The following is a 27,506-nucleotide window of genomic DNA, read 5'->3' on the forward strand; positions in this document are numbered from 1 at the left end:
TTTATCAAATCTCCCAAAAAATGTGTTGAAAGTCCCGGTCTCACTAAATGATTCCTTTAAAAAAGGTATATTTCCAGAATGCCTAAAGACAGATTATTATTCCTCTTCATAAGGGTGGTAAAAAATCGAATGCCTTTAACTATATACCTATTGCCTTACTACCAGTAACTATCCAAACTTATTGAGAGACTTATAAAATTCCGAATTAAGTTTTTTCTCGTTTAAAACAACATTTTACAACAAAAGCAAGTTCCGCTTTTTATCTAATAAATGTACCAATGATGCTATGTTTTCTGTGCTACTGGTCCGACTTTAATTTACTCTCTTTTAACGTGGATAAGGCAATAGCATTATCCTATAAAGGAGCTCTTTAACCCTTGCTTCTTATAACAGCCAGATCAGTATCGTTGATTCAGTAAAGTTTCATTTTTCTTATTTAATGTAGTTAGGCTTGCCTAATTTTTGGCGCGAAAAACGCTTTCCATTTGCTAATATAATTTCAAATAGGTTTTATATCGATTTTCACAAGACAGGCGCTTTTCTTTTCCCCAATTCTGACATGCACAGGAAATGAATCAACCTAAAAGACAGTTTATCCCATATTGAAGAAATTTGAGCACAATTACTGGTTTTTTACAGAGTATTATTTTATTTTAAAGTATTTTTCTGTGATAACGACTGGTAAGGATATTTAAATTGTGTTAGCCTAATTTGGGGTGTTTTAGGGAAATAGAACTGCTTTTATTTTTAAGGTTACTTGTGCCTACCCATTTTTCACATATGTTTCTGTTTTATAATGATTATTCGAGTTTTTATTGTTAGATATATGTTTAAATATAACAAAAAATTATTAGGAAATAATATATTAAAATAAAAAAATATATTTTAAATAGAACCAAAGAGACAAAAAAAAAATAAATTTTGATTATAAAATGTAAGTTATTATTAAAAGTAACAGAATAGCCAGATTTTTTCCACTACTTTAACACGTTAACTGCCAGCTTTAAAATTCAAAAATTTACTTTTGAATCAGGGTATTTTTTTTATTAATTGTGAATAAGAGGAAATATATTATTATTCGTTTTAAGAAAAATATTAAATAAAATATGATAAATTATAATTAAATAAATATGGTAGAAGCAGTAGAAGAGTAAAAGCAATAAATTTTACTACAGACCTTGTGTACCATATTGAGTCCTTGTTAAAACATTTTCTTTATACTTTATGTAAAAAAATTTTCTATTCCTGTGATTCGTTATGTGTCGAAGTGTAGAATCGCTTATTTCATTTTTGTCGTTTATTCATTTCTTTCGTCTCTACGGTCTGCAATTCCTGTTATTTATTTTGTTTTTGTGATATTTTTGTTCAATTTCGTTTATCATATCTATTTATTTTTCCTTTTTATGCTCTTTTCTCTTTTCTTTATTTCCTTTGCTTCTGTTTTATTATAATTTAATTTTTATTATTTATTTTAATTTTTTCTCTTAAGTGTTCCTGTTCTGAGTTATGAAGCTTAAACCTAGACATTTATTAAGGGAAATATTTGAGAAGACAACGTCTCAGAGAGCTATGGAAAGAGAGATGATGGGTAACACGCTCAAAAATCACAAAATTAATGGGGCAAGTCGGAATGGAAAAAAAATTAAGAGATACTGCCACTGCCAATATATATTTTCTTTTAATTATTTCAGCTTTTAATATTTTCAGATTTATTTTTAAATCAACAAGATGCCAAGCTCAAGGAAAATAATTTTGAAACACGTGATGTCTGGAATTTGCACAAAGATGAACAGAACGAAGCAACTGCCTTCCGATGTAATGGAGACCCCACTAAATCGCTGTCTAAACACATTTGATATTACGTTATTGGGTAAGTTAATAAAGTTTTTTTACTCATGTATTTTTAATTTTTATTGTTTGAATTTTATTTACGAAATAATAACATTGGAAAGCCTGTGTGAGCAAATGCCACTGAACCTCTAAAAATTATACGAACAAGCTGAATGTTGCTGCGAATGTCAATTTTGGGATCTCAAAAAAGATGCAAAAAAATTTACCACTCCTACCCACGAACTTTCACTAAAACCCCACCTGATAGAGGGGGGGCAGACAAAATAGATTCTTGCCTACAGATTCTTGGTAAATCCATGTTTTCGCCGCACACCCTGTCCCTTTACCCCCTCCCCCGAATAGTGGTTTTAGTGGGAAGCCCGGGAGTAGAAGTGACGATTTTTTTTTAGTGTGGGTAATATGGTAAGTGTGGAAAATTGTATGTATTTGGATTTTAACATTCATATAATTGTCTACACACACCGTATAATGCCAAATTGCAATTTTGTGATCGTTTTAGCTTTAAATATTTATATTCATTCATTACATGTTTTTGTGTTTCTGATTTGTTACTCTGGATCTTCTTCATCATCTCCTATTTTAAGATACTCTGTCTTTGACATATTCATATTGAGGCTCCATTTTTCATATTCTTTCTTTAGTTTTCTAAACATGTAGTCCATGTCTTCCTCATCATTCGCTACAACTACCTGATCATCTGCGAAAAATAAAGTTGTTAGACATTTACCATCGCCTATGTCTATTCCCATTCTGGATACTTGTTTTCTCCACTGCTCTAGCGATGATTGAATATATATTTTAAATAAGGTCCTTTATTAATGGAAATGATTCAGATATAAAGTTTCCGTCTTTCACGACACTTCTTGCATTTTTGTAAATATTTGCGATAGCATCCACATACTCTCTACTGAGACCTACGTTCGTCAATGTTTGAAACAGTTTTTTCAAAGGTACCGTATCGTATGGGTGCCGAAACAGATCCCTGTGACAGTCCACATGTAGGTCGAGGAAAAGATGATATCATTGGTATTTTGATGACAACTTCTATTACAACTGGTCTATGTTGGCTACCTGGAAAATCTGGGAGTACTGTACGTGAAGCTGCTAGTGGTTGATTTTTTTATTTGTGGAAACGAAACATAGGTCTGGGTTGTATTCTCGCCTCAAGGCTGCAAATCAAAAAGTTCCCCGATCTTTAGCGTCAAAGGCTAAATAAGTATCAGCCTCTTCGCTCCAGTTTAGCAGAACCTCGCCGTTTTGATCACTGTGCCTATACTTCCAGAGTTAATGACTGTTGATGTCTCCAACATAAACTGAGGGGTGTGGGTGGGAGTGAATAACAGGCGAAGACCACAGGACTGCCGGGGGATTATAAATATGGCTGACAGTAATTTTGCCAATTTGTGTAGTAACCGTATGAATGTTCATTTTCTATTTTTTTTTTTTTCGAACATAGGTTGCCACTCCATAAGCTGGATAGTAAGTTGCACCCAATAAAAAATAGCCATGACTTCTTCCTCTAGCAAGAATTTGTTCTTCGTTTTCTACATGGGTTTCCTGAATTGCGACCACGTCGTATCTCTTGAAGGTACCCATATTTACTTCTACTAATACCTTCTATATTTAATGGCAGATTCGGATGCTTGGTCAGAGTCCTTGTGTCGCTTGGTCCTGAGAAGGTCCATTTAAAATATTGGTTGGAGGCATATTCTATATTCGTGATGTGGTCTTGCCAGGAGATCTAGAGATTCTAGATTGACTGGCTGCCTATTGTGCTAGTTCATTTAGCATTACCCAGGGTGCACGTCTAGTATTCTACTACGGACGCGAACTAGCTTTACATTCCTTTTCTTCTGGAAAATTTACTACTAAGAATAATTTTTAATAATTAATTTCTGCATTTTTCAGGAGTGGGTCACATGGTAGGTGCTGGTATATATGTTCTGACGGGGACTGTTGCAAAAGATATCGCCGGCCCTGGAATAATACTCTCGTTTTTATTAGCGGGACTAGCTTGCCTACTTTCGGCTCTTTGCTACGCTGAATTCGGCACTAGAGTTCCAAAAGCCGGTTCTGCTTATGTGTATACCTATATAAGTATCGGTGAATTTTGGGCCTTCGTTATCGGGTGGAATATACTTCTGGAACATATGATTGGTGAGTAACACTGTTTTATGTTTTGTAGATTTTATACACTGGTTAGGGGAGAGTGGCGGAATGTCGACCACTTAAGCGCTATTAAAAATTTCAAGTAGCAATCTTTATAATAAGATGACGGGATATGTGCATTTTTTTATCCATTTAGTTTTTTTAATTGGTTTTGCAAAACAAATATATTTTTTATAACGTAGTTTGCTAGAAAGAGAAAAACACGGGTAATTTCGACCGATGGGATAATCGACCATGATATAGGGCAAAATCGACCAAGCACTAATATTTGGAAATACATTGTATTTCAATATTTGAACATTATTTTACAGTAAGCATTGGTCACAAATATACACTGACGCTTTTTCAGTGCTAGTATAGATAGTGTTAATACCGTATGAACAATTTCTTTTCCTGATTTTCGGAAAAAACGGGTTTTCTACTCATATTTCTAAGTTTATTCAAAATTTTTCAATTATTTTAATTTTTTGTTATTTTTCCAGGTCAATTAACTTGCACGATATTTTCCTACTAGCTAAGCGATATTACCCCACCGGGTGGGGCAATACCGCGAAAAGAACGTGTTGCTTATTTGTAAAATATTTTAGTAAGATATATTTTAATTTTTTAAATTTTTATAACATCTTAAACCAATCATATTTGTGCAAAGTTTACCAATTTTTCAACTGTTTATTCTGTAAAATTTCTTGGATATTTCTGCTCAACCGCGCGATATTACCCCTACTTACCCTGGATGTTTGGAAACTTGTATGATTCGAAAAAAAATGTCGAAATTTATAACTTATACAAGTTAAAACAATTTCAATATTATCCTACACGCATTTATATTTACAGGTGCTGCTTCAGTCGCACGAGCTTGGAGCGGTTACGTAGATTCGCTCTTCGGTAATGCCATTAGTAACGCCACTATCACTGTCACCGGAGAGATGCACGAACAACTCCTCAGTAAATATCCAGACTTCCTAGCCTTTACTGTGTGCCTAATATACTCCCTTTTACTAGCCATCGGTGTCAAAGGCTCTACTATGGTTAATAGTTTCCTTACCCTAGTTAATTTATCCGTTATGGGCCTTGTAATCGTTGTTGGGTTTATTTATGCGGACGAGACCAATTGGACTGAACAAAAGGGTAAGTACTTGTTACATAAAGTACTTTTTCTATCCTTGAAAACAATAGCTGTTCAATATTATACTTCCAAGAAAGTTCACTTCTCTGTTATTTATTATCTTTCTTGATCCTTTTTTTACACGTTGCCTGAAATTTGTAGGAAAAAAGATTATTTTATTTTCGGTGAATGGTATTATAGTGTATTTTTATGTATGAGAGAGTAATAAAACAATAAATTATGTATGCAAATCCCTAAACTGTTGATACGGGTGACTCAATGAAAACCAGATATTTGTCAACAAGTTTACAGAAGTATATAGGAAAACAATTTTAAATTGAGTATGACCACCAGGTATAAAGGTTGGAGCAGAATAGAATACAATAGTTGTGAGGGTTACTAATCCCTAAATAAGGTTGCCAGTGTCGGAGTGATGGAGGTTAACAGGTACTAATGAATTTGCAAGAAATGTAAGATGTTTATTTTATTGGTTATATATAACCAATAAAAGTTTAATAAGTACCTACCTATTTGCAAAATAAAGTTTAATTCTTTGCCTATTTGCAAAATAAAGTTTAATTCTTTAGATAAAATAAAACGTTTTATTTTATCTGAAATGAGTGCATTCCACGAAGTAAGGGTTTCAACAATCAAACATTTAATTCTTTAATTCCAGGAATCTACGACAGTAATTGACTAGATAATTACCTTCTAAACTTATTCCACAGAAAATGTGATAGTGGGTTTTTCCATTTTGTATATAGGAAGGTCCAAGTGGCGTATTCAAAATTCTTAACAGTTCACTAAAAGTAGGTACTTCAGTTGCAAGGTGCAGTTTATTGTGTATACTAGTGTTATGGAAAATTTGGAAGTGCCGTGTAAACGCCGAAAAATTGGTCCTCTAACAGTTAATGAAAAAACATTAATATTTAATTGTTTTAAATCATTTACAGACAAACGTTTATGTGAAAGTGTTGATGAGACCGTTGAGTTAGTTAGCAGTACACTTGGTGTTGGGAAATCTACGATTTACAGAGTTATTAAAGAAGAGAAATGTGGTAGTTTTCAAATGCCACGTAATGCTCCAGGGAAACCAAAATTTCAAATAGAATATCATTTTAAAGAAGGACTTCGACGGAAAGTGCATGAATTCTTCTTTAGACAAGAATTTCCAACATTGGATAAAGTTCTTGTCTCAGTTCGAGATGATAAGGATTACTCAGAAATGAGTCGAAGTACGTTATGGAAACTTTTAAAAGAAATAGGCTTCCGCTGGAAAAAGAATCCCAGAAAGTCTATTTTATTAGAAAGAAGCGATATTGTCATATGGAGAAGACATTTTCTAAGAACCATAAAGGAAATGAGAAACCAAAAAAGAAAAATATTTTATCTTGATGAAACATGGATCAACGAGGGTCATACACCAAATAAATTTTGGCAGGATGAAACTGTTACAAGTCAAAGGCACGCTTTTGTAAATAACTTATCTACTGGTTTAAACCCACCATCAGGAAAGGGACGCAGGCTGATAATAGTACACATTGGCAGTTCAGACGGTTTTGTTGAAGGTGGTTTATTAACTTTTGAATCAACTCGTACCGGTGACTACCATGAAGACATGAACGCTGATGTCTTTCAAGAATGGTTCGAACAAATGATAGATCTTCTTCCTAAGAACTGTGTAATAGTAATGGATAATGCAAGTTATCACTCCAGACTTATAGAAGGACTGCCCACAACCAAGTGGTTAAAAAAAGACTTGCAGAATTGGCTGAGTTCAAAAAATATTACGTACCATCCCGGATCTATAAGAAAGGAACTTTATTCGTTGTGTGCCCTTCATAAAGAAAAATTTAAAAAATACGAAATTGATGAAATTGCCAAAAATCGTGGAATGACAGTACTTAGATCCCCAACATATCATTGTGAATTAAACCCGATTGAACTGGTATGAGCACAGATAAAGAGTGACGTTTCAAGAAAAAATACCACTTTTAAAATTCATGATGTTAAACAGTTGTTTTTGGAGGCCGTAAATAATGTAAAACCTGAAAACTGGGAAAAGGCAGTAAATCACACTATTAAAGAAGAGGAAAAAATGTGGAAGCTGGACAATATTACTGATAAAATGATCGAGCCAGTTATTATAAATCTTGGTTCTGAAAGTTCATCTTCTGAATCTGATTTGGATTTGTAACAAGTAGCTGTAAGTTTTATATTAATATTTTTATTCATCTATTTAACATACCTTAGACGGTTTTAAAAACTCTTTTTCTCTTTTGTAATTTTTAAAAATTAAAAAAAATGTGAATTTTTTAAAACCCTTTTTAATGTAGGCCAGTCAGTTCTAATATAGTGTGTGATAAAAGAGGTCACTTTTGTTTACATACACATAACACTTTATAACACTGAAATAATTCATTTATTTTTTACAATTATTCAAAGTAATTTTTCAATTAATCTTGAGCACGCCCATGGAGTGGTCGGAGCTACCAGTTAAAATTATGCTAATTACTCTCTCGTTCATAAAAATAAACTATAGTTTCTTAACTTACTTTATACGCAAAAACTAAAATTAGTTTTATTTTAGGTGGTTTTCTTCCTTATGGTGTAAGCGGTGTCATAGCGGGAGCAGCAACTTGCTTCTATGCTTTTGTCGGCTTCGACAGCATCGCAACCTCTGGAGAAGAAGCAAAGAATCCATCTTTCTCCATACCAATGGCCACAGTCCTCTCCATGGGAATCGTAACGATGGGTTATGTTCTGGTTGTATCTGCCCTCACCCTAGTAGTGCCGTATTATGACATCGATCCCAATGCTGCGCTTCCATCTGCGTTCGGAAAAGTGGGAATCCATTGGGTCAAGTATGTTGTGTCTCTAGGTGCCATTTGTGGAATGACCACGACTTTGTTTGGATCATTGTTCTCGTTGCCAAGGTAATAATACATATTTAACAAATAAAAATGGATTAGACAGCTGCTGATAATAATTTTTTCATTTATTCGTGTCAGAAGCATACATTTTTAAGTAGACATAATACAGTATAATATAAATCACCACAGCATATAAATAACAGATAAAAAATGAGACAATACAAGAATAAAAACAGGATTGCTATACATTTGTTGGTCAAAAATTGGCGAGGTCAAGAGCATTTGGTACAGCACAAACCAGGTCTCCATTAAGCATTTAGTTGGGTATAAAGGACAAAATAGAAGCTGGTCTGTGTTTTTCACAGTCGTATAAGACCGACTCACAGGGGGAGCCCTATTTTATTCGGTTGGCTCTGGATCTTATCACCCCAGCACGAAGTCTATTGAACGCTCTCCATGTCGCCCATCCGTCTTTGTGTCCGGGTGGGATGTTCTCGCATCATTCATGCATTACTTTCTAGTTTCAATTTTGTGACCTAATTCATAAAAATTATTTTATGTCTATTCTAGATGTATGTATGCTATGGCAACCGATGGGCTCCTGTTTGGATTTCTAGGGAACGTCAACTCGAAGACTCAACTGCCTCTAACCAACCTGATCCTGTCAGGATTCTTCTCGGCCTTGATAGCATTAGTATTCGATTTAGAAAAGTTAGTAGAGTTCATGTCGATAGGCACTCTGCTTGCCTACACCATCGTCAGTGCATCAGTTATAATTTTAAGGTAAGATTGTTGTTTTCACGTTTTTAAACTACCAAAGGTTTTGTCCCAAAATTTCACCATCAAGAATCGGAAAAACACGAATTTTCTTAAACAAATAAATTATAGACAAAAAATATTATATTTAGACTCAAATATCATACTTTATTTTTATTATTGTATTCTAAACCAGATTCCCTAACATACTAACTTTTTATATAATACCGGACCATTACTACTAGCTGAAACTGGTTGGTTTTTTGTCAGTCCTAACTATTAATATTTCTATGTGATTATTTGAGTAATTTAAATTTGTAGGCCAGTTAATTAGGGATTGTAATTTTAACTTAAACTTTTGCAAAAAATCTTTGATAATAAGTTGGCCACACCATGGATAATCAAGTTGAATTTCTCAAATATAATTTCGTTGCTATTAATGTTGTGAAAATTTAAACACCTAACTTAATTAAACAATGATCTCTACTTCTCCAGATGTCAGTTTTATCCTCTTTATTGTAGAGCAAAATATCATTCCATAATATTTCGATGGCATAATTTTTTTCCTATAATCAATTATAGAGGTCTTTTATTTTCAATAATATTGTTTTACCCTCATTTAATAGTATATTACTATTCAATAACATTTGCTCAAATATATATTAAAGTCTGAAAACTTAAATATTGTTTATTCTGTAGATATCGGCCTAGTTTCGAAACCACCGTAGCAAAACCACCGCCAGCTCCAAGCCCCACTTCCGATTTGTCGAGCACCGCGTCAGATATGACACCTACGCCTGTTTCAGAAATAGTCAACTTGACAGGAACACTCAGAGTACAATACAGCTGGTTAGGGCCTGTTTTCGGTAACTGCGAGCCTGGATCAGTTGTTACCGGTGCCGTTTTTATTTACACCTCGTTCTGCTGCGCCCTCTGTGTACTATTTCAAGTGTCAACGACTGATATTAAAAATGGTATTTGGTGGACTGTTGCTTTGGCTTCCTTTTTCCTCCTTATTATGGCAGGATGTGAGTATATAGGTTATTTGACAAGTTTCATTACGTTACTAGATGATTAGAATATACACATTTTGCTTTCTAGGTTTGCTGGTGATTATAGCTCACCACCAGAGCACCACCGGCCTAAGATTCAAGGTTCCTATGGTACCAATACTACCTGCTATCAGTATTTTGTGTAACATCGAATTTATGGTACACCTGAATTACCTGACTTGGCTAAGATTCTTCGTGTGGATGATTATAGGTAAGAAATTAGTGGTGAGAACAACATACCAAAGAGTCTAAGTTCTATGATTCTACATTAGGTTAGGTTAGGTGCATAGACATATATTACCATAGACATATAGTACAAGATAAACTGATCGTTACAATACCAGCCCGTTCCTCCAGTGCAACAGACAAAATTGAAACAGAGCAGACCCTACATATCTTTCTAATTTGCCACGTTTATCGACCATGTGATCTAAATGACCAGTGAGAAGGTTTACGTGGTCGATAAGTCCGGCTCATTTGACAGAAATGCAGGGACTGTTTGTGTCAGTTTTCTCTTCCGCACTGGCGGAACGTGACTGTATTGCAGCAGTCAGTCTATCTTTTATTATATATCTATGTATAATACCCACAGTAGAAGCCACAGTTAGAATGCAGTGTTGGTCTTAAGGCGCGCAGCGATGCCGCTCATGTCGGCACAGTGGTAGGTGTATGGTAGTTTGGCAATAGACTGAGAAATCAGGACCGTACGCGCTTCGTTTCAAAATGTTTTTCTCATTAATTTAACTGAGTTAAATAAAAGAATAAACAAAAAAATTAATTCTGTAAAAAATGCCTGTATACATAAAATATCTACTACCTCGTAAATACTTATATACAAAAAAAATGAAAGTAGAGTACTAAAAAAACAAATGAGCATTAAATCTGAGATATTTCTCATTAATTAATACTAATCGCAATCCATATCTAAATCATCCTTATTCTCTGAATCATCTCCTATATTAATTATCAACGGTTCAATATCTTCCTGCAAATTCTCCACCGCAAACATTTTTTCTTCTACTTTCTTGACATGTTTCACATAATTATGCCCCTGCTCTTTAGATGCGCGGTGGTAAGCTTCTTTTATCAACCGTTCTACCGTTTTTTCTTTAAAATTGACGTTGTTTGAAGCCTCTCTCTCCAATGGCGCTACAGCCCAAATCGGGCCTTGGCCTCCTCCAAACTATGCCTACAGCCTTGTCGGTCCCGCGCCGATCTTCTCCAGGTTCTCACGTCTAGCGAATTTTGCGCGTCCGCTGCCACTTCATCCTCCCATCTTTTCCGTGGCCTTCCTTTTGGTCTTGCGCCCTGCATATTACTATCTAGGACTCTTTTCCGCAATCTTTCTGTCTCCATTCTTACTACATTACCAGTCCAGCGAAGTCTCTGAAGTTTAACGAATTCTGAGATCGGTGTCTCTTTGAACAGTTGGTAGAGTTTATGATTGTACCTGGATCTCCATATTCCGTTTTCGTTAATAGGTCCAAATATCTTTCTTAGAACTTTTCTTTCGAAGACTTCCAGTTTTCTTTTTGTCTCTTCTGTCATCACCCATGTCTCGCATGCATAACATACTATTGGTCTGATAATAGTTTTGTAGACCCTGATTTTCGATCTCCAGTGTGTGTTTTTGGAGCGGAACACATGATCGAGTGAAAAATAAGCTTTGTTTCCCTTTACTACTCTTCTTTGGATTTTTGGTTCTTCTCCGTCCGTCCGTGTTTAATGCAACTCCTAAATATGTGAAACTTTCTACCGTTTCAATATCGTCCTCTAATTCAAATGTGTGTCTGTTTCCCCAAGCTCTTGCCTGTGTTAAAATTTTTTGTCTTTTGAATATTTATTTCTAGTTCGGTCTCTTTTGCCTTTGTTTTTAATTGTGAATATATTTCTGCCGCCTCTTCTGTTCTGCGAGACATGATGCTGATATCACCGTGCTATATTCAGCTGTCTTATCACATATTCCAAGGTCAGGTTGAATAGTGTCGGTGCCAGCCCGTCTCCTTGCTTTAATCCTTGGACTATTGTAAAGTTTTCAGCGAACTCATTTTGGACTCTGACAGTTGCTAATTGACGAATTCATTGTTGTTTTTACCAGTCGGATGTATTTTTGGGGGATTGTTCCTATTAATTGAGTCGTAGGCTTGTTTGAAATCTATGAATATGTTGTGGACGTCAATGTCGTATTCCCACGATTTGTTTAAAATTTATTTCAATGTGAATAGTTGGTCAGTTGTGGATCTTCCTTGTCGGAAACCGGTTTGATATTCCCCGACAATATTTTCAGTTAGTTGTTTGAGTCGTTTGTTTAGTATGTAAGTAAAAATTTTGTACGCCGTGCACAAGAGGGTTATGCCGCGATAATTTTCGCATTTCAGTTTATCCCCTTTTTTATAGATTGGGCATATAATCCCGGTTTTCCAGTCATTAGGGATTTTTTCATCATTCCAAATCTTGTTCATAAGCATATGCATTTGTTGCATCGACGTTGTTTGAAGCCACATACATTTTTACTTGACTCCACACCATCTCAATGGTTCATCTCGCAATGGTAAGGCGGGAGTCTCAAAATCTTAACGCTATATTTTTCCGCAATTGTTTTAATTCTGTACTTGTCGTACTCGTCTCTAAATGCGGCCGCAGTATCCAGTAATTCAGTTTTTAGGTAATCTTCCTCGAAAAAAATGTTCTTTTCGATTAGCCAATACTTGATTTGTCTTTTGTTTCACAATTTTTTCGGGATATCAAATTTGCGGGAGAGGTAAGACGCGTTATCCAAAACGACAACGTTTTCTTTGTCTTTCGGCAAGTTTGAAATTTACGTATTCTCAAACCATTCTTCATATAGATACCCGTCCATTTCGTTTTGCTTCCAGCACGAAGAAGAACACAAACCTAGGACCTCTTTGGGTGAAAGCTTTCAGTCCAGTAGAGAGCCTTTTTATGATGGCATCTCGTGGATTCTTGATCGTGTCTCTCCATTCCTTTTTTATTGAAGCACCTTCGTTAGTCCAAGACTCATGGGTATAAACAAGGTTTACATTACCCTTGTTCCTCAATGTTTTTATTTGTCTGAGGTATTTGTGTATACTCAAAACTTTCTGTATAATTAAATTATACATTATTATTATTTAAATTATAATTATATATTATTAAATATACTAAAATTCTGTATATTTAAAACCCGTGTCATTTAGTAGAATACTAAATGGTAGGTCCTCATCATCCTTCACTGTGTTCATTATGCTATCGACGGTTGGTGGTATGTTTTCCAAAAAAAAATCATTGACACTTTTCCTTATTCGAGATTTCACTCCCTTATCTTAAGTATTCTCACTTGAATTGGACTGGAAACTGTTTTTCTTTCTTTTTTGTACCGGTTTCAGTTCGTCTTGCTGGGCCTCTTTGCGGATGTCATAAAGTTTGCGAACACGCACACCGCACATTTTGGAAACTTTTTTTCACAGTAATAAAGCTGTCGCCATTTTTTAAGTTCAGATGATCGTTCAATACATTTAACATCACACGTTTTATTTGCACACTAAAAGTCGTACTTACTCTGTTTAAAATTCATGACAGATATTGGCAATGGCTCCATGATGTAGATACTTTCATCCGCTTGCTAAAATAAAATAGAACTGAGCTTTCATAGTTTTTGCCTACAAGTTTTTGGTCTAATGGCCAGTACCTAAATCGACAAAGAGATACGTTTGCTTTGGGTGGAAAATGGGGATTAAAACTTATTCGCTTCTTCTAATGACTTTATAATGATCTTTATTTCCCAGAGACTGTGTTACAATGGAATGTGTTTACTATTGAAAATTGATAAATATAGATAAGCTATCGACAATGAGTTTTTGATATATTTTACTTTTTTTATAGTATTTTTCTTCATGTTATTGTTTAGGAATCATGATTTAGTTGTAACAATAATGATAGTCTTTTATACAACCTTAGGCAATTGTTGTGTGTGCGTATATTCCAGTGCTATGATTCTTAAATCCGGTCCTGATGCGCCGCTCGGGGCAAACCGGCAACGTGGTCGGCTGTCTTATCTGCACTGCATTCTAACTGTGGCTTCTACTATAGACTGTTCCTCAAGTGCGACAGAGAAAACAGATGGCAGCAGTTCTTGCATCTATTTCTAATGGGCGTGGTTTATCGACCACGTGACCTTCCCACTACATAACATGTAAACATTACCTTTATTTATAACAATATGTATAAATGATTATTTTCTCGAACATTTTATGTAATTGAATTTAAAAATGGTAAAGAAGTGTTACATTTGTGAAAGAGAGCAGTCAAGTGTATATAAAAATGGATCATTTCATAAATAAGCCATTGATAATCTTGAATAATATTTAGAAAAATAGTATTTCTAAAAGTTTGTTTAATTTTTAATACAAATATAATCAATTATTATGTAATTCGCATTTGCTAAGTCATACACAATTACGAATCAGAATTACTCAACCAATGGATTAGGGGAGTTGGAAAAACAACCTTTTTCAATAATGCACTGATCCTCCTCCTCAATATTTTCTCCTTCGTAAGAATGTAGTGGCGTCTTGTAATTTGTTTGACTATTTCTGTCCAATTATCTCTCTCCTGTGCGTGTTGTTTTGCTTCTTAGAATGAGTAACGAGTCATCTCCTTTATTTGGTCCGACCATCGTACTGGAGATCTTCCTGTGGATCTTTTACCAGCTACGTTACCTTCAACTATCATTCGCTCCATGCCTTCTCTTCTTCTAGTTATATGTCCAAAATATCTCAGTATATTTTGGTTGATAGTTGTGATGAGTCTAGTTTTTATGTTAAGTTCTGCTAAAGTGAAGTCGTTTTACCCTGTCATATTTCGGATTAACGCCCGAAAAATAATTTATGACTCTAGTTACAGCCACTCTGTTATGCTTTCCCTTTTCTACCTGTTTTGTGGTACCGAACCTCCTACTGGTCGGCTGTAGTACTTGAGGATAAATCAGCGCTACCAAAACAATTTTTTTATAAATCGTGAAAAAACGCAAATTGAATGCTTTGTGATGATAATTTATTGAAAAAACTTTTATATTTCAAATAAAATTTTCTCGAGGAGTGCATCCATTCCTTGCGGTCGCATAACTGGATAATTTTAGTTGTTATATCTGCAAAAATAGTAAACAGTCTGCGGAGTCGAGGCTCTCCATTGACCGGACTCATCGGCCAATGACCGACGCGCCCTGCCACCGAGGCCTCGCCCCCTCGTGTATATATTCCGAGAGCTCCGAAATCTCGCTATTAGTATTCAACGATCGCCGGTTTTCAATAGTGACAATGGATAAATCGTACAAGAAAACGATAGAACACCTAAATATAAGTTTTTATCTCCGAGTGAGCGTCGAATTGTGTTGAAAGTGGAAAATTATTTTACTTTAGAAAAAATCAACATGGGACCAATTACATCAGTACTGGCAGTTCAAAAAAGGACAAGTGCAACTTGTGGAATTTCAGAACGGACCTTGCAAAGAGTTCGCAAAATGAGTGAAGAGGAATTAAGTAAGGAAAATAAAAGGATTCGTTTGCATCCGAAAACCCTCGACTTGCCACAAGGTATTAAAATCTCAATCAGAAATTTCATTTATGACATGTACAAAGTAAAAGAACATGTTACAAGAAAGACACTTATTCAAAAAATAAAGGACAGAGAACTTTGTGATATGGGTTTGACCAGTTTATCAAAAGTATTAAAAGCTATGGGTTTTAGATACAAAAAAAAACCAATAATCGTAAAGTGTTGTGCGAGCTGTCCAATGTTGTTGCAAAAAGGTGGAAATTTATAAGAAACTATTTAAAAAACAAGAATTCCGAATTTGCCAGACAATTTGTGTTTCTTGACGAAACATGGATTTTTGCGAAAGGAAATAATACCAAATCATCCTGGCAAGATGATTCTACCAAATGCTATTCGAGTACTAGTGCGAGTAATGGCAAAAGATATATTATATTGCATGCAGAAAATACGGAAGGTTTTATACCCAATGCTAGTCTTATATTTTCTTCGACAAAAAAAACTGATGATTACCACTGAAATATGGACGCCGATATTTTTGAACATTGGTTTGAGGAAAAATTATTGAAAAATCTGGAAAATCCGTCATTAATAGTCTTAGACAATGCTTCGTATCACACCAGAGAGGAGGAAAAGTTTCCCACAAGCAGCTGGAAAAAAGAAGACTTAAGAAAGTGGCTGTCGGAGAAAAATATAGAACACGAACATCTAGTTTTAAAAGCTGAATTATTAAATAAGTGCAAAGCACACATTACTGAGAAAAAATTTGTCGTTAACCAAATGGCACTAAAATATGGTCATGAGGTCCTAAGACTACCACCATATCACTGCAAGTACAATCCAATTGAATTGGTGTGGGGCATCACTAAAAACTACTATGATAAACATGCATGTAAGACCACCGACGAAGCCAGCGTTTTACAACTCTGGCAAGATGCACTAAACCAAGTCAATGAGGAACAATGGCGGAAATGTATTCAGCATAGTGAAAAAAAAATTTTAGAGTCATATGAAATAGAACAAGTTATTGATGAAGTAAGACCTTTAATTATTCGTAATGATGAAGATTCAGATGAATCGGATAGCGAGTCAGATAGTGATGATACCTGTCTATAGATTAAGACGTAGATAGAAAAATTAACACAAAAGGGTACCAACCACCAAAAAAAAAATAATAAAACAAAAACCGCATGTAGGAGAGAGCCGGAGGCACGCCGCACGACGCTCTTAAATGCAAGCACCAAAAAAATTAGATTAGCAAGTAAGGTAGATTAAGGACATGACTGGACGAATGACTGGGTATTAGACGACGGATGAAAGGATTCGATGCTTGCTTGCTCTCGACTGCACTTGGTGCAGAAAAATTTTGAACACCCAGTATTAACATTGGCAAATTTTTTTATGCTTAAATAAAAATAGTTTAGTACACGCTGAAAAAGAATTTTTGTTTTTTCAGCATAAATATTAACCACAATATTAATTTTTGAAGTTGCATGTGTAATATGAAAAATTTTTCAAAAACTTTAAATATCTCAAAAACGGCTATTTTTTCGAGAATGGTATCCCAATAAAAATCGATCCAGAATTTTACGTAGAATCTAAAAAAAAATAACAAAAGGCACAGTTTCTATTTAAAATAAGAAACTTAATGGCGACTTCCGGTACAACCGGAAGTGCTAGAAGAATGCAAATATTTAAAAAATGGAGAATGCTTTGCCTTACCCATTATTACAAGTTTGCAGAAACTAGTGACGACCAGAACTTTGAAAACTTTTAACCAACATGTTGCGTGAATGACCCTGTATATTTCATACTCAATGTTTATCAATTTACATTATGATATTCAATTATTATAAAACATAATACAAAGTTATTTTATTAAAAAAATCCCTAATGTCGTATTATCAAATTAAGAAAACCGTACATTTTTAATTTGAGAACCGCTGACTACCTGAGGCAAATCTGAACAGACACTTTTATTACTTATGCGACAGGCTAAAACGATCCTACTATAGAATTGAGTTATTTGTGCGATGGGTGGGTAATGCACTTATATGTAGTGAACATTTTTATCAAAATGATTCTAACAATTTCGATTCAAAACCTAGACAGCTCAAAAAAGATATTCCGTCAACTCGAAATATATCAAATAGTATCTTGAAAGTTTTTGAATGTTTTTTTATTGTTAATTATTTTGTCTGAAATATGTGGCTCGGAAAAATCGTGAACAAAATACTGCATGTAATAAAAAGAAATTTTATTTTTAAAATTACGTAATTTTGGTATGGATTTTATTGATTCAATGAAGTTAAAATTTACTAATTTCGATTTTCTAGAAATATTTACAATTTTTAATTAATATATAATCTAATTTCAAAGTTTGGCAGTGGGAAGGTCACGTGGTCGATAAACCCCATCCATTAGAAAGAGATGCAAGGAATGCTTGCATCTTTTTTTCTCTGTCGTACTTGGGGAACGGGTTTAAATTGCAATGCGCAGTCTAGATCTTATACAGTATAGGTAAAAGTTTATGGTCGGTATGGACCTTACGTGAGATGGAGTGAGAAACACCTGTTTAAAAAGAGAGAGGTATATTAGGTCCGTCCTTTATATCGCCGAACATGCATGCGTGAATATTATAAAAAAGGGGAAGTTCAACGTTGCCAAACTTATTGATTTTATTTGACCTGTTGTCTTTTTACCATTTGAACAATGTTCTAAGATAATTAAATTTGGGCGAAATGGATTTAAATGGCAGCTAATTATTTATTGAAGTGAAATAAACTAATGAAGGATATATTTATTATAACTTGAAAAATAATCTAAACAATACAAATAGTAAATCGTAGTTACATTTACATTACACGTTATTATTAAATCGCGAATCGTCTAAATTGACATTTAAAAACTTAAGTTTTTCTACTTTACTTCTTGTTAACCGTGTTCTTCTTTTATTTAAAATTAAACCAGATTTTGAACATGTGTTCACATTTACAATACTTATGAATATAGTGGTTAAGTTAGGATATACATGGCAATGGTTTTTCCACCATTGTAATGGACTCTCGATACAGGTGTACGTTTAAATGAGTCATATCCAATTATTTGTTCAAAAATACACCATGGACTTAAGTCATCTTTATCGGTTTCCTTTTCTTGTACTGGTTGATTTTCAATAGTACAATCTTCTTTTTCTTTTTTTATAGAAGTAACCAGCTTCTTAACTCTTTCTTTTGTTTTTTTACCGGCATTTTCCATAAATGTACATAATGACAATGTGCCACTCTGTTCTATCCCTCTAAATCTTTTTGCTAAACCCGATATTAGTAATTGTACTACGTCGGATACTATGGATGTAAGGTTACCGTTTGCTAAAATTTTACTGCAAGATTCTTGCAGGCAGTGTACCATAACAATAACTGAACTATTCTTCAAGTATTTTTGGCCACTCATTGTACTTGTTATTTCTTTAAAAGGTCGTAAAATTTGGGAAAGTTGAGAACAAATAATCCAGTCTTTATTATTTAGATTTGGTCCAAGTCTAAGTCTGTATTAACTAATACCAATGTGGAACGGATTGCCTCTTCTAACTCGGTCATTCTTTTTAACATGTAATAGGTGAAGTTCTACCTAGTTTCCACGTCTTGGACTGGCCGTTTGGGAACTTTGGTATGTTGTAATTGATACTTTAAAAGCGTTTCTAAAGATAAGGTACTTTTTTTAAAATGTGTTTTTTTAGAAACTGAAATTTGAAATTAGTGAAATAATTTCACTAATTTCAAAAGCGATCTTTTCTGAATTATGGTTTCCAGAAAAATGGCAGCAGCCTAATAAAACCGTTTTAAATTCTAAATTTTCGGTTAAATATTGTCCTGTTAATGCGATGTAACTCTCAGTCACTCCATATGTCCAGAGGTCAGTAGTAATACAGATATTTTCTACTTCTTTAACAACTTGTGATCTAATAATTTGCTTAGTTTTGATATAACATTCCTGAAGTAATGAACCTGACGTAATGAACAAGTTTTTCTTGTTGGTGGTTTATATCCAGGAATCCACCCTGCAAACTTTTTAAAAGCTCGTTCTTCAACTATGGAAAACGGATGAAACGAGTCTTTGCATAGGTTTAGTAAATCCATATCTATTTGTTTCTTTTGTCCTAAACTAATATTTTTATTAATGGAAGTATCCATCACCTTTTGACGCTTGGGTGGCGGTGGCAGTATGTCAGTACGTGTAGTAGAAGTAGTCGGGATGGACAGAAATGCGTCAGGAGAAGTTTCAATCATTGCAATATTCACAAAGTAGACCATAAAAGCTGCATCTTCTACAAATGCGCATTTTTTGAAAATAAAATTATTATTCTTATACTAGGTCAATAATTTTGACTAAGAAAAAGAATTCTTAATTGAATATTTACAATAAATAAATCCTTTGACGAACTATCAATAAAGATTTGAAATCGAAAATGCAGATCAATCGTAAATCGAAACTCATTCATTAATCAGAATACCTAGTTATAAAAAACAAAAGAAAGCGTTAAGAAGCTGGTTACTTCTATAAAAAAAGAAAAAGAAGTTTGTACTTTTGAAAATCAACCAGTATAAGAAAAAGAAAATGAAAATGATAAAGATGACTTAAGTCCATGGTGTATTTTTAATGAATTAATTGGAGATGACTCATCTAAACATACACCTGTATCGAGAGATATAAAAGAAGTCGACATGTATTTGTCTAATGATATATTACCCACAAAAAATTTCGAACGGAGATTGGAACTGTCCATTACCGTGGTGGAAAACCCATCGCCATGTATATCCTAACTTAACCACTATATTCATATAATATTGTAACAAAATCTGTTCCTTGTGAACACATGTTCAAATCTGGTTTAATTTTAAATAAAAGAAGAACACGGTTAACAAGAAAAGTGTAATATTGTGTAATGTAAATGTAAGTACTATTTGTATTATTTAATTTATTTTTCAAGTTATAATAAATATATCCTTCGTTAGTTTCTTTCACTTCAATATTTATACACATAAACGATAATAGCCAATATGTTTGTTTGTGTACTCGCTTATTTGAAACTACTGGTAAACAATCAACTAGTTACAGTTTACGAAAAACGGTTCCGATAAAAATGTCAACGACCCACCTCTAGTTTCTTAGCTATATTAGGATCGGAACCAGAGATGTAAAATATCTCTGATCGGAACTAATCGTCTCACTAATGGGCAATGGGTGTCAATGAGAAATAGGGAGGGGAGACCAAGGGGAAATATGATTGTTATCTTTGTCTATTCGCTGAATATGATTTTATATCTGTGTTAGATATCCTGTTAAATTTTACCATACCGACCATAAACTTTTACCTACACTGTATGTCTATGAGTGCAATATATTTCTGATCTAAATCCATGTGGTTATATATTTTGTAGGAATGCTAGTCTACTTCCTATACGGAATCCATCACAGCAAAGAAGGTGAAGCAAACTCATCCTACTCTATACTGATGACGTCTTCTGAAGCTGGCAAGGAGAAATGGGGCTCGACTACCAGAACTCAAGCCATTAAAGGTGCTTTAACCAGGAGAAAAACATCTCATGGAGATAGAGGAGCCATTATTGACGAAGAAGATAGCACAGAATAAAAACAGTTAGATCAGGTTGATATATAAAGGATTCCTTTGTTTTATTTTAAAAGAAAGTACTCGTTTGGACTTAGAATAATTCACAAAACATTTTGAACATTTATATTTGTATATGTTGCTATATATATAATCGTAGATCATTTATTTATTAATGAAGCAAATAATATTGTTTTTAATTTCTTGTTCTTGTTTGTTCTAATATTTCATTTTTAAAGTATTTAGCTGCATGGTTGTCAAAATTCTAATTGCTTCTGTATCTCTAATTTACATCATATATACTTTCTTCTTCTTATGGTGCCGTGCACCTATAGTGCGTTGGCGAATTATCTTAAGGTCAGACGTCTGTCTTTTGCGACATGCAAAAGTTCGCCAGTGTTAGTTACGCCTGTCCAGTTCTTTATATTTCGCAGCCACGACATTTGTTTGCGACCTACTCCTCTCTTGCCCTCAATCTTTCCTTGGATAATTAGTTGAGGGATTGCGTATTTTTCCCCCTCAGGATGTGGCCCAGGTATCCAATCTTTCGTGCCTTGATCAAGCTGAGCAATTCTCTCTCAGTATTTGCTCTTCTTAGGACTTCCTCGTTTCTCACCCTATCTGTCCATGGTATGCGGTACATTCTTCGCAAGGTCCACATTGCGAAGGCAATGTGGACCTTGCGAACTTGTTAATGGAAGATATTTTCAACATCTCATATATACCATCAATTGTCTTTTCTTCTTTAGTACTTCCTCCTTATCTATTCGGTCCATGATATACTTAATAATCTCTGATCTAGCAGTCTCTTAAATGTTTCTTAAATTTTTTATAATAAATATACACGTTTCATCAGGAAATTGATTAGTTAACTGAACAGATTTTTGCTCCCAAACAATTTTTATTTTGGATTTTTGATGTCTTTTTTAGTCTTAAATGTCTTCCGATTGCGGATGAAACTTCAGATATAAATAATTACAACCACTGCCTATAAACTGTAAGGGAGAAACAAATTCAGTACAGTAAGCGAGCTGCAAAGAAAACTTGAACATAAGAGATTCTTCATGAAATGGAAGAACAATGTATAGCTAAACTAAATAATAGTATTGTCCACTATAACCTAATAAATATGGATATAGGAAATAAAATAAGGCAAAAAAAGTGAAAAGTTTCATCAGAATGTTAAGTAAATTACCGGATGCTTCAGGAATAAAACCATGACCATGATTAAACAAAACAACAAAATACTAACAAATAATAATGAAATTATTATTTTCCAGAGGATGTAGGTAGCGACCATAGCCTGGTATTATGTAAAATAAGAACCCAAGAGACCGGCGCCAATGAAAACAAAAATCAGAATCAAAGGACTAAATACGGAATCCACGTAATACTTATACAGAAAAAAAATATTAGAGACGAAAGCTGAAAAAAATTAAAAAATATCATATTTAACGCAGCAACAGAAACACTTGGAGAGAGAAAAGAAACTAACACTAACATATCAAAGAAGAAAACCCCATGGTTAACAGAGGAGAGGTAAACCCAATGTGAGGAAAAGAAGAAAGAAATTTAACAATACAGAATACAACAAACACAACAAGCATATCACCACTATAAACTAATCCTTAATGAAATGAATACTTTAGTAAGAAAAATAAAAAGGGGACGCTTGGAGAGCTACTTAAAACAGATGAAACACGACTTCTTCGGAATACAAAGAATGACCAGAGGACAAAGAAAGGAGATGAGCAAACTAATAAAAACAAGAGACAGATTCAAAATGAAAACATCGACAGACTACTTTGATCTTTATTTGCTAAAATTGACGATAATGAACCACTAACACTAGAAGTGACAACAAATGAAGAAATAAACATTGAGAAAGGAGAGATAGAAGAAGCATTAAGGAAATTAAAAAATACAAAATCATCAGGAGATAACAGAATACAGAATGAACTCCCCAGTAAAGGACCTAACGAGTCAGATCAACAAAGCATCCGCATTGTCGGGATGTCTGCGGGAGATAGTCTGATCAAATCCGTATATGCGCACAGATAGTAAAATTAGAATCTACAAGACTTGCATACGACCGATCATGACATATGGCATAGAAGTGCGCGAAGATACCAACAAAACGAAACAGATGCTAAGGGTTGCCGAGATGAAAACCCTAAGAAGAATAGTGGTCAAAACAAGAAGAGACAGGGTGAGAAATACAAACGTCAGAGAGCAGTACAAAATTCAAGATATTCTAAGATGGGCAAGGCAGCGTAAGAAGATGTGGTTCGATCATGTAAGACGAATTGATTAGAATAGACTCCCAAAAATTGCCCTAGAAAATAACCCGCCCGGTTAAAGACCTCCCGGAAGACCACCTAAAAGATGGAGGGATAGTTGGCAATCTACCTCCCAAGAAATTAACCAGAGACAGCTTCAGAATTAAACAGATCGAAAGACCTCCAAGAAGTAGAATAAGAAGAAGAATGAACTCCTAAAGTAGGGAGGACCAGATCTGACTCCCTCAAGAATGGAGATTAAGTTTCCTAATCTTCAAAAAGGGCGACAAATCGGATTCGAAGAACTACAGAGGCTTAACCTCTATTAAACACAAAACTAAAATTAGCAACCACAATGATAATAAATAAACGGAATGAAATTATAACACTAGCAGAAGAACAGCAAGATTTCAGGTGGGAAAGATGATGCAGCATCGCTACATTTATAATGAGGCAAGTGCAAGAGAAATCAATAAAATACATCAAACCGGCATATTTATGTTTCGTGAACCTTAAGACGATCTACAAAATATTATGCAAGGGAAAATAGCTGATAAACGCAGTCCAGAACAAAGAAAGACTTCATAGTTGAAGAACTTCCGAGATTGGTATGGTATTAGTGTTAATACAAGTAGGGTGGCAGTTAATAAAATTAAAATATCTAGGCATCAAACTATCTAGCTACGGAAAGCTCGAAGCAGAAGTGGAACATCAAGTGAATAGAGCAAAACAGAGCCGCAGATTGCCTGAATTAAATAATATGGAGAAATAAAAACATCGGAAAAGAAATGAAAGGCAAAATATACAAACAGCCATCAGACCAATAATGACATACTCGGTTTTTACCGCATATGTCATTATTGGTCTGATGACCGCGGAGAGATTTAAGGAAATGTAAAACCGATAATATTAAACGCACTATAGAGAAAAATGATAGCCTAAAAGTTCTACGTAGAAAGCTCATGATTGGGAAATAGGAAATAATTCATAAAGTAAGAAACAAGCAAAATGAAATAATATCACGCAGAGACGAGTTAATACCGGTCATCGAAGAGTTTTACGACGAATTAAATGGAAGTAGACAAGAACTACTTGAGACAAGAACTAAAAAACTAATGCCAGAAATAAAGGTAGATGAAATTCGACAAGCATTAAGAAAAATGAAAAATAACAAAGCCCCAGGAGAGAATGGAATTGTAATAGAAGCTATCGTAAATGGAGGAGATATGCAATTAATTAAATTAAGAAAACTGTTTAATCTATGTTTGCAGCAAAGAGAGGTGCCCAAAGAATAGAACAATGCTATAACCATCCTTTTGCATAAAAAAGGAGATAGAACGGACCTAGAAAATTCTAGACCTACTAGCCTGTTGAACTACATATACAAGCTCTTTACTAGGTTAGTGATATCAAGATTGGAGAAAAAAATAGATTTCTACAGCAGGAGCAGGCAGGATTCCGTTCAATTATGGTACCAATGATCACGTCCATACAGTAATTGCTGCGGAATTCAAAATGCAGAAGAAATTTTTACACTTGCTAAAGAGGGGCATTTACAAATAAATGGCAGATGAATGTCTACACGCTGGAAGAATATGGCACTTAAAGAAGAACAAGAAGAGGAAGCCTATAAATACCGGTAGTGTAAACTATCCTCCACTTTTTGATAGGTTACTTACTTGTTTTCCATTTTGCACTCATAAGTCATGAGGAGTCCATTGATTGGCCCTTTTTTTATCTCGAGTGAAGAAATAAAGAGGAGTGAATAAAAAAGCGACAGAAAACTACAAAGAATGAGACAATAATTTATTATATTGTAGATCTACAAGCAGACACGATTTAATCGGCCTAAACTAATATGCTAGACTACAAATTGTTATGTTTCGCCTTTCGCCGAAGCGTACACCATGATGGTTCCCTAATACACCGGCTACACACTAGAAGAATGAAGGAGACTTTCGTCAGGTTCGAAAAGGAAGCAGAAAAGATGGGGTTTTTAATCAATGAAAACAAAATTAAATATATGCATATGAGCCTCAGTAACCCAAGCAAAGATAGAATTGGACAGAACATCACCATCGACGAGTTTAACTTTGAGTGTGTCAGAGAATTTAACTATCTTGTAACAACAGCAACTGAAGACAATAACAGATCAAAGAAATGAACAATAGGAGCCGCAACAGATATCTTTATGCCCTTCAAAACATTATAAAATCAAAACAAATAAAAAATACAAAGATAAAACTATATAAAACAGTCATACGACCCGTGTTAGAGCCATAGAGCAACTACGTGTTTGAGAAAGAAAAATCCTAAGGAAGATCTTTGTGCGTGTGCCCGATGGAGCAGCAGGACAATACAGGATAAGAACTCTCAAAGAGCTCGAAGAACTATATCCAGACGCTAACATATTAAAAGAAATAAAGTACAGAATACTCCAGTGAGCAGGACACCTTAGAAGATATTCTGACGAAAGAATAGAGATGACGCCTTAGCAAGGCTGATATGGGAAGAAGTCCCAATTGGAAGAAGACCACGTGAACGACCTCGACTCCGGTGAAGGGACAATATAGAAGGATACCTTAAAACTATGGGCGTGGAGAATTGGATGAAGATTGCTCAGAACAGAGACGAATGGGGGCATGTTGTTACCATCGAGTAAGAGTAAGATAGAAAATAAGTATTACAAATTCTTTGAGAGATTGTAGAATGGATTCAAATATTTTAGGCACATCTGTGTAAGAGCGATTCACCAAATGCCAGAACTCTACATGCCAACGTTACTGCCGAACCAAAACTTGCTGGAATAGTTTTTCTGCAGCTGATTTCTGTTTTCTCAATCGTTCTGCCAAAAATTGGGAACAATTCTTCGAAATCATTTGAAGTCAAACGAATGAACTTTCAGAAACCCATGCTCTCTTCAAATTTCAATATTGAAAGTAAATTGCAATTAAGACGAGGTCCTTGTGCAAAAATTTTACGCCTCCACTTAACTTAAATAGCCTACACGATATAAACTACTCAATATGATCAATCATAGTTAGCAAGTAATAAACATTAACACGTTGCCTGCCGTCTCGATCTATGTGACCGAGAAAAAAATTGCTCTGCACGCCAGCGAGGTCTATTTGACCGAGAATTTTAATGTAACTGTGATACCGTCTTGGTGACTATGGAGTGAACGGAAAGTATTACAAAATCCTCTACGACAGGCAACGTGTTAAAATATTCAAATATGTACATGCGATAAGCATCTCGTTAAAATGTAATATCCAAGTGTGTACAAAGCATCCAAATGTATCCAAATTATATCCTTGGTACCTTGTGTTGGATTTTTAATCATAAATGCATACTTTTCTCTAATTTTTTATGACCGTGTATCATTATTAGTAGCAATTTCTCCTCAATTAATTGTATTTTACTTTTAATATGGAGCTGCATTTACTGATATTAGTGTTCAAAAGTTTTTCTTTATTGTTTGTGTAATGACAGAAGAAAAAATAAAGAAATAATGATACGTTGATATGTTGATGTTACCGTACGGATAAATTTTAGAAAATTATTTATTGTACATAGAAAAAGTCAAATTAAAGCTTATTAATACTGGTGTTTTTACTTTATTCACATCTAGATTGTAATTTTCAAAATGGTCGCTTTCCACACTGGTTGGGCTTTGCAAACTGCGACTTGAAAAATCTTTTCTGCATACCCTATACCCGGCCAAAACAAGGGGCGGCTGCAGTTGCCTCTAATTTTATCAATGAAGAAAAATTTTTCATGTGTTTCTCAAATTAAAACTACTTATCATTAGTGGAATAAATATGCTGAATTTTAAATAGTTATTGAAAAATCAAAATGCAAAATGTGTCGGTCCATTATTGTCTACTCTTTACACACATTTTACAGCTTTACACTCATTTGACAGCAAAATGCTTGGCAATAGTTAAAGATTTTTTTGTTTATCAGTAATACTGACGTCGGCTTATTCTTGATTGAACGGTCGGTAGTTCAACACAATTTGTAAGTTAGGATAGGAGGTATTTTTCAGCCTACCCTACTAAGAACGAAAATACTCAAAAATACGCAAATTATATTATACCGCGTTGCAAATAAAAGATGGGGCTGAAAAAAAATGTACTATTGACGCGGAACAACAAAATGTTTACATTCGAGAGAAAAAGCGATTCGTTGAAAGACTGATTGCTGTAATACGATTTTTAGAGACTGAAAAGGCAGTGAAGA

At 34.4% G+C, this 27,506-nt stretch overlaps 1 protein-coding gene across 1 annotated transcript; it reads left to right on the forward strand.

The window, feature by feature from the left end:
* Window positions 1-564: 564 nt before the first annotated feature.
* On the forward strand, window positions 565-26,840 carry LOC140447376 (cationic amino acid transporter 4-like). Its single transcript, XM_072539987.1, has 9 exons — window positions 565-681; window positions 1,708-1,870; window positions 3,760-4,008; window positions 4,855-5,148; window positions 7,716-8,061; window positions 8,569-8,781; window positions 9,454-9,782; window positions 9,856-10,017; window positions 20,798-26,840. Exons 2-9 carry the CDS (start codon window positions 1,729-1,731, stop codon window positions 21,007-21,009), a joined length of 1,947 nt encoding a protein of 648 aa, XP_072396088.1. The 5' UTR covers window positions 565-681; window positions 1,708-1,728; the 3' UTR covers window positions 21,010-26,840.
* The last annotated feature ends 666 nt before the right edge of the window (window positions 26,841-27,506 follow it).

The sequence above is a fragment of the Diabrotica undecimpunctata genome, chromosome 8 (genome assembly GCF_040954645.1).
Source record: "Diabrotica undecimpunctata isolate CICGRU chromosome 8, icDiaUnde3, whole genome shotgun sequence".
Lineage (NCBI taxonomy): Eukaryota > Metazoa > Arthropoda > Insecta > Coleoptera > Chrysomelidae > Diabrotica > Diabrotica undecimpunctata.

Coding starts and splice junctions, on each gene's coding strand:
- LOC140447376 (XM_072539987.1), top strand. CDS start 1,729: ATGCCAAGCTCAAGGAAAATAATTTTGAAACACGTGATGTCTGGAATT. Junction 9,783..9,855: donor CCTCCTTATTATGGCAGGAT/GTGAGTATATAG, acceptor TTTGCTTTCTAG/GTTTGCTGGTGATTATAGCT. Junction 10,018..20,797: donor CTTCGTGTGGATGATTATAG/GTAAGAAATTAG, acceptor TATATTTTGTAG/GAATGCTAGTCTACTTCCTA.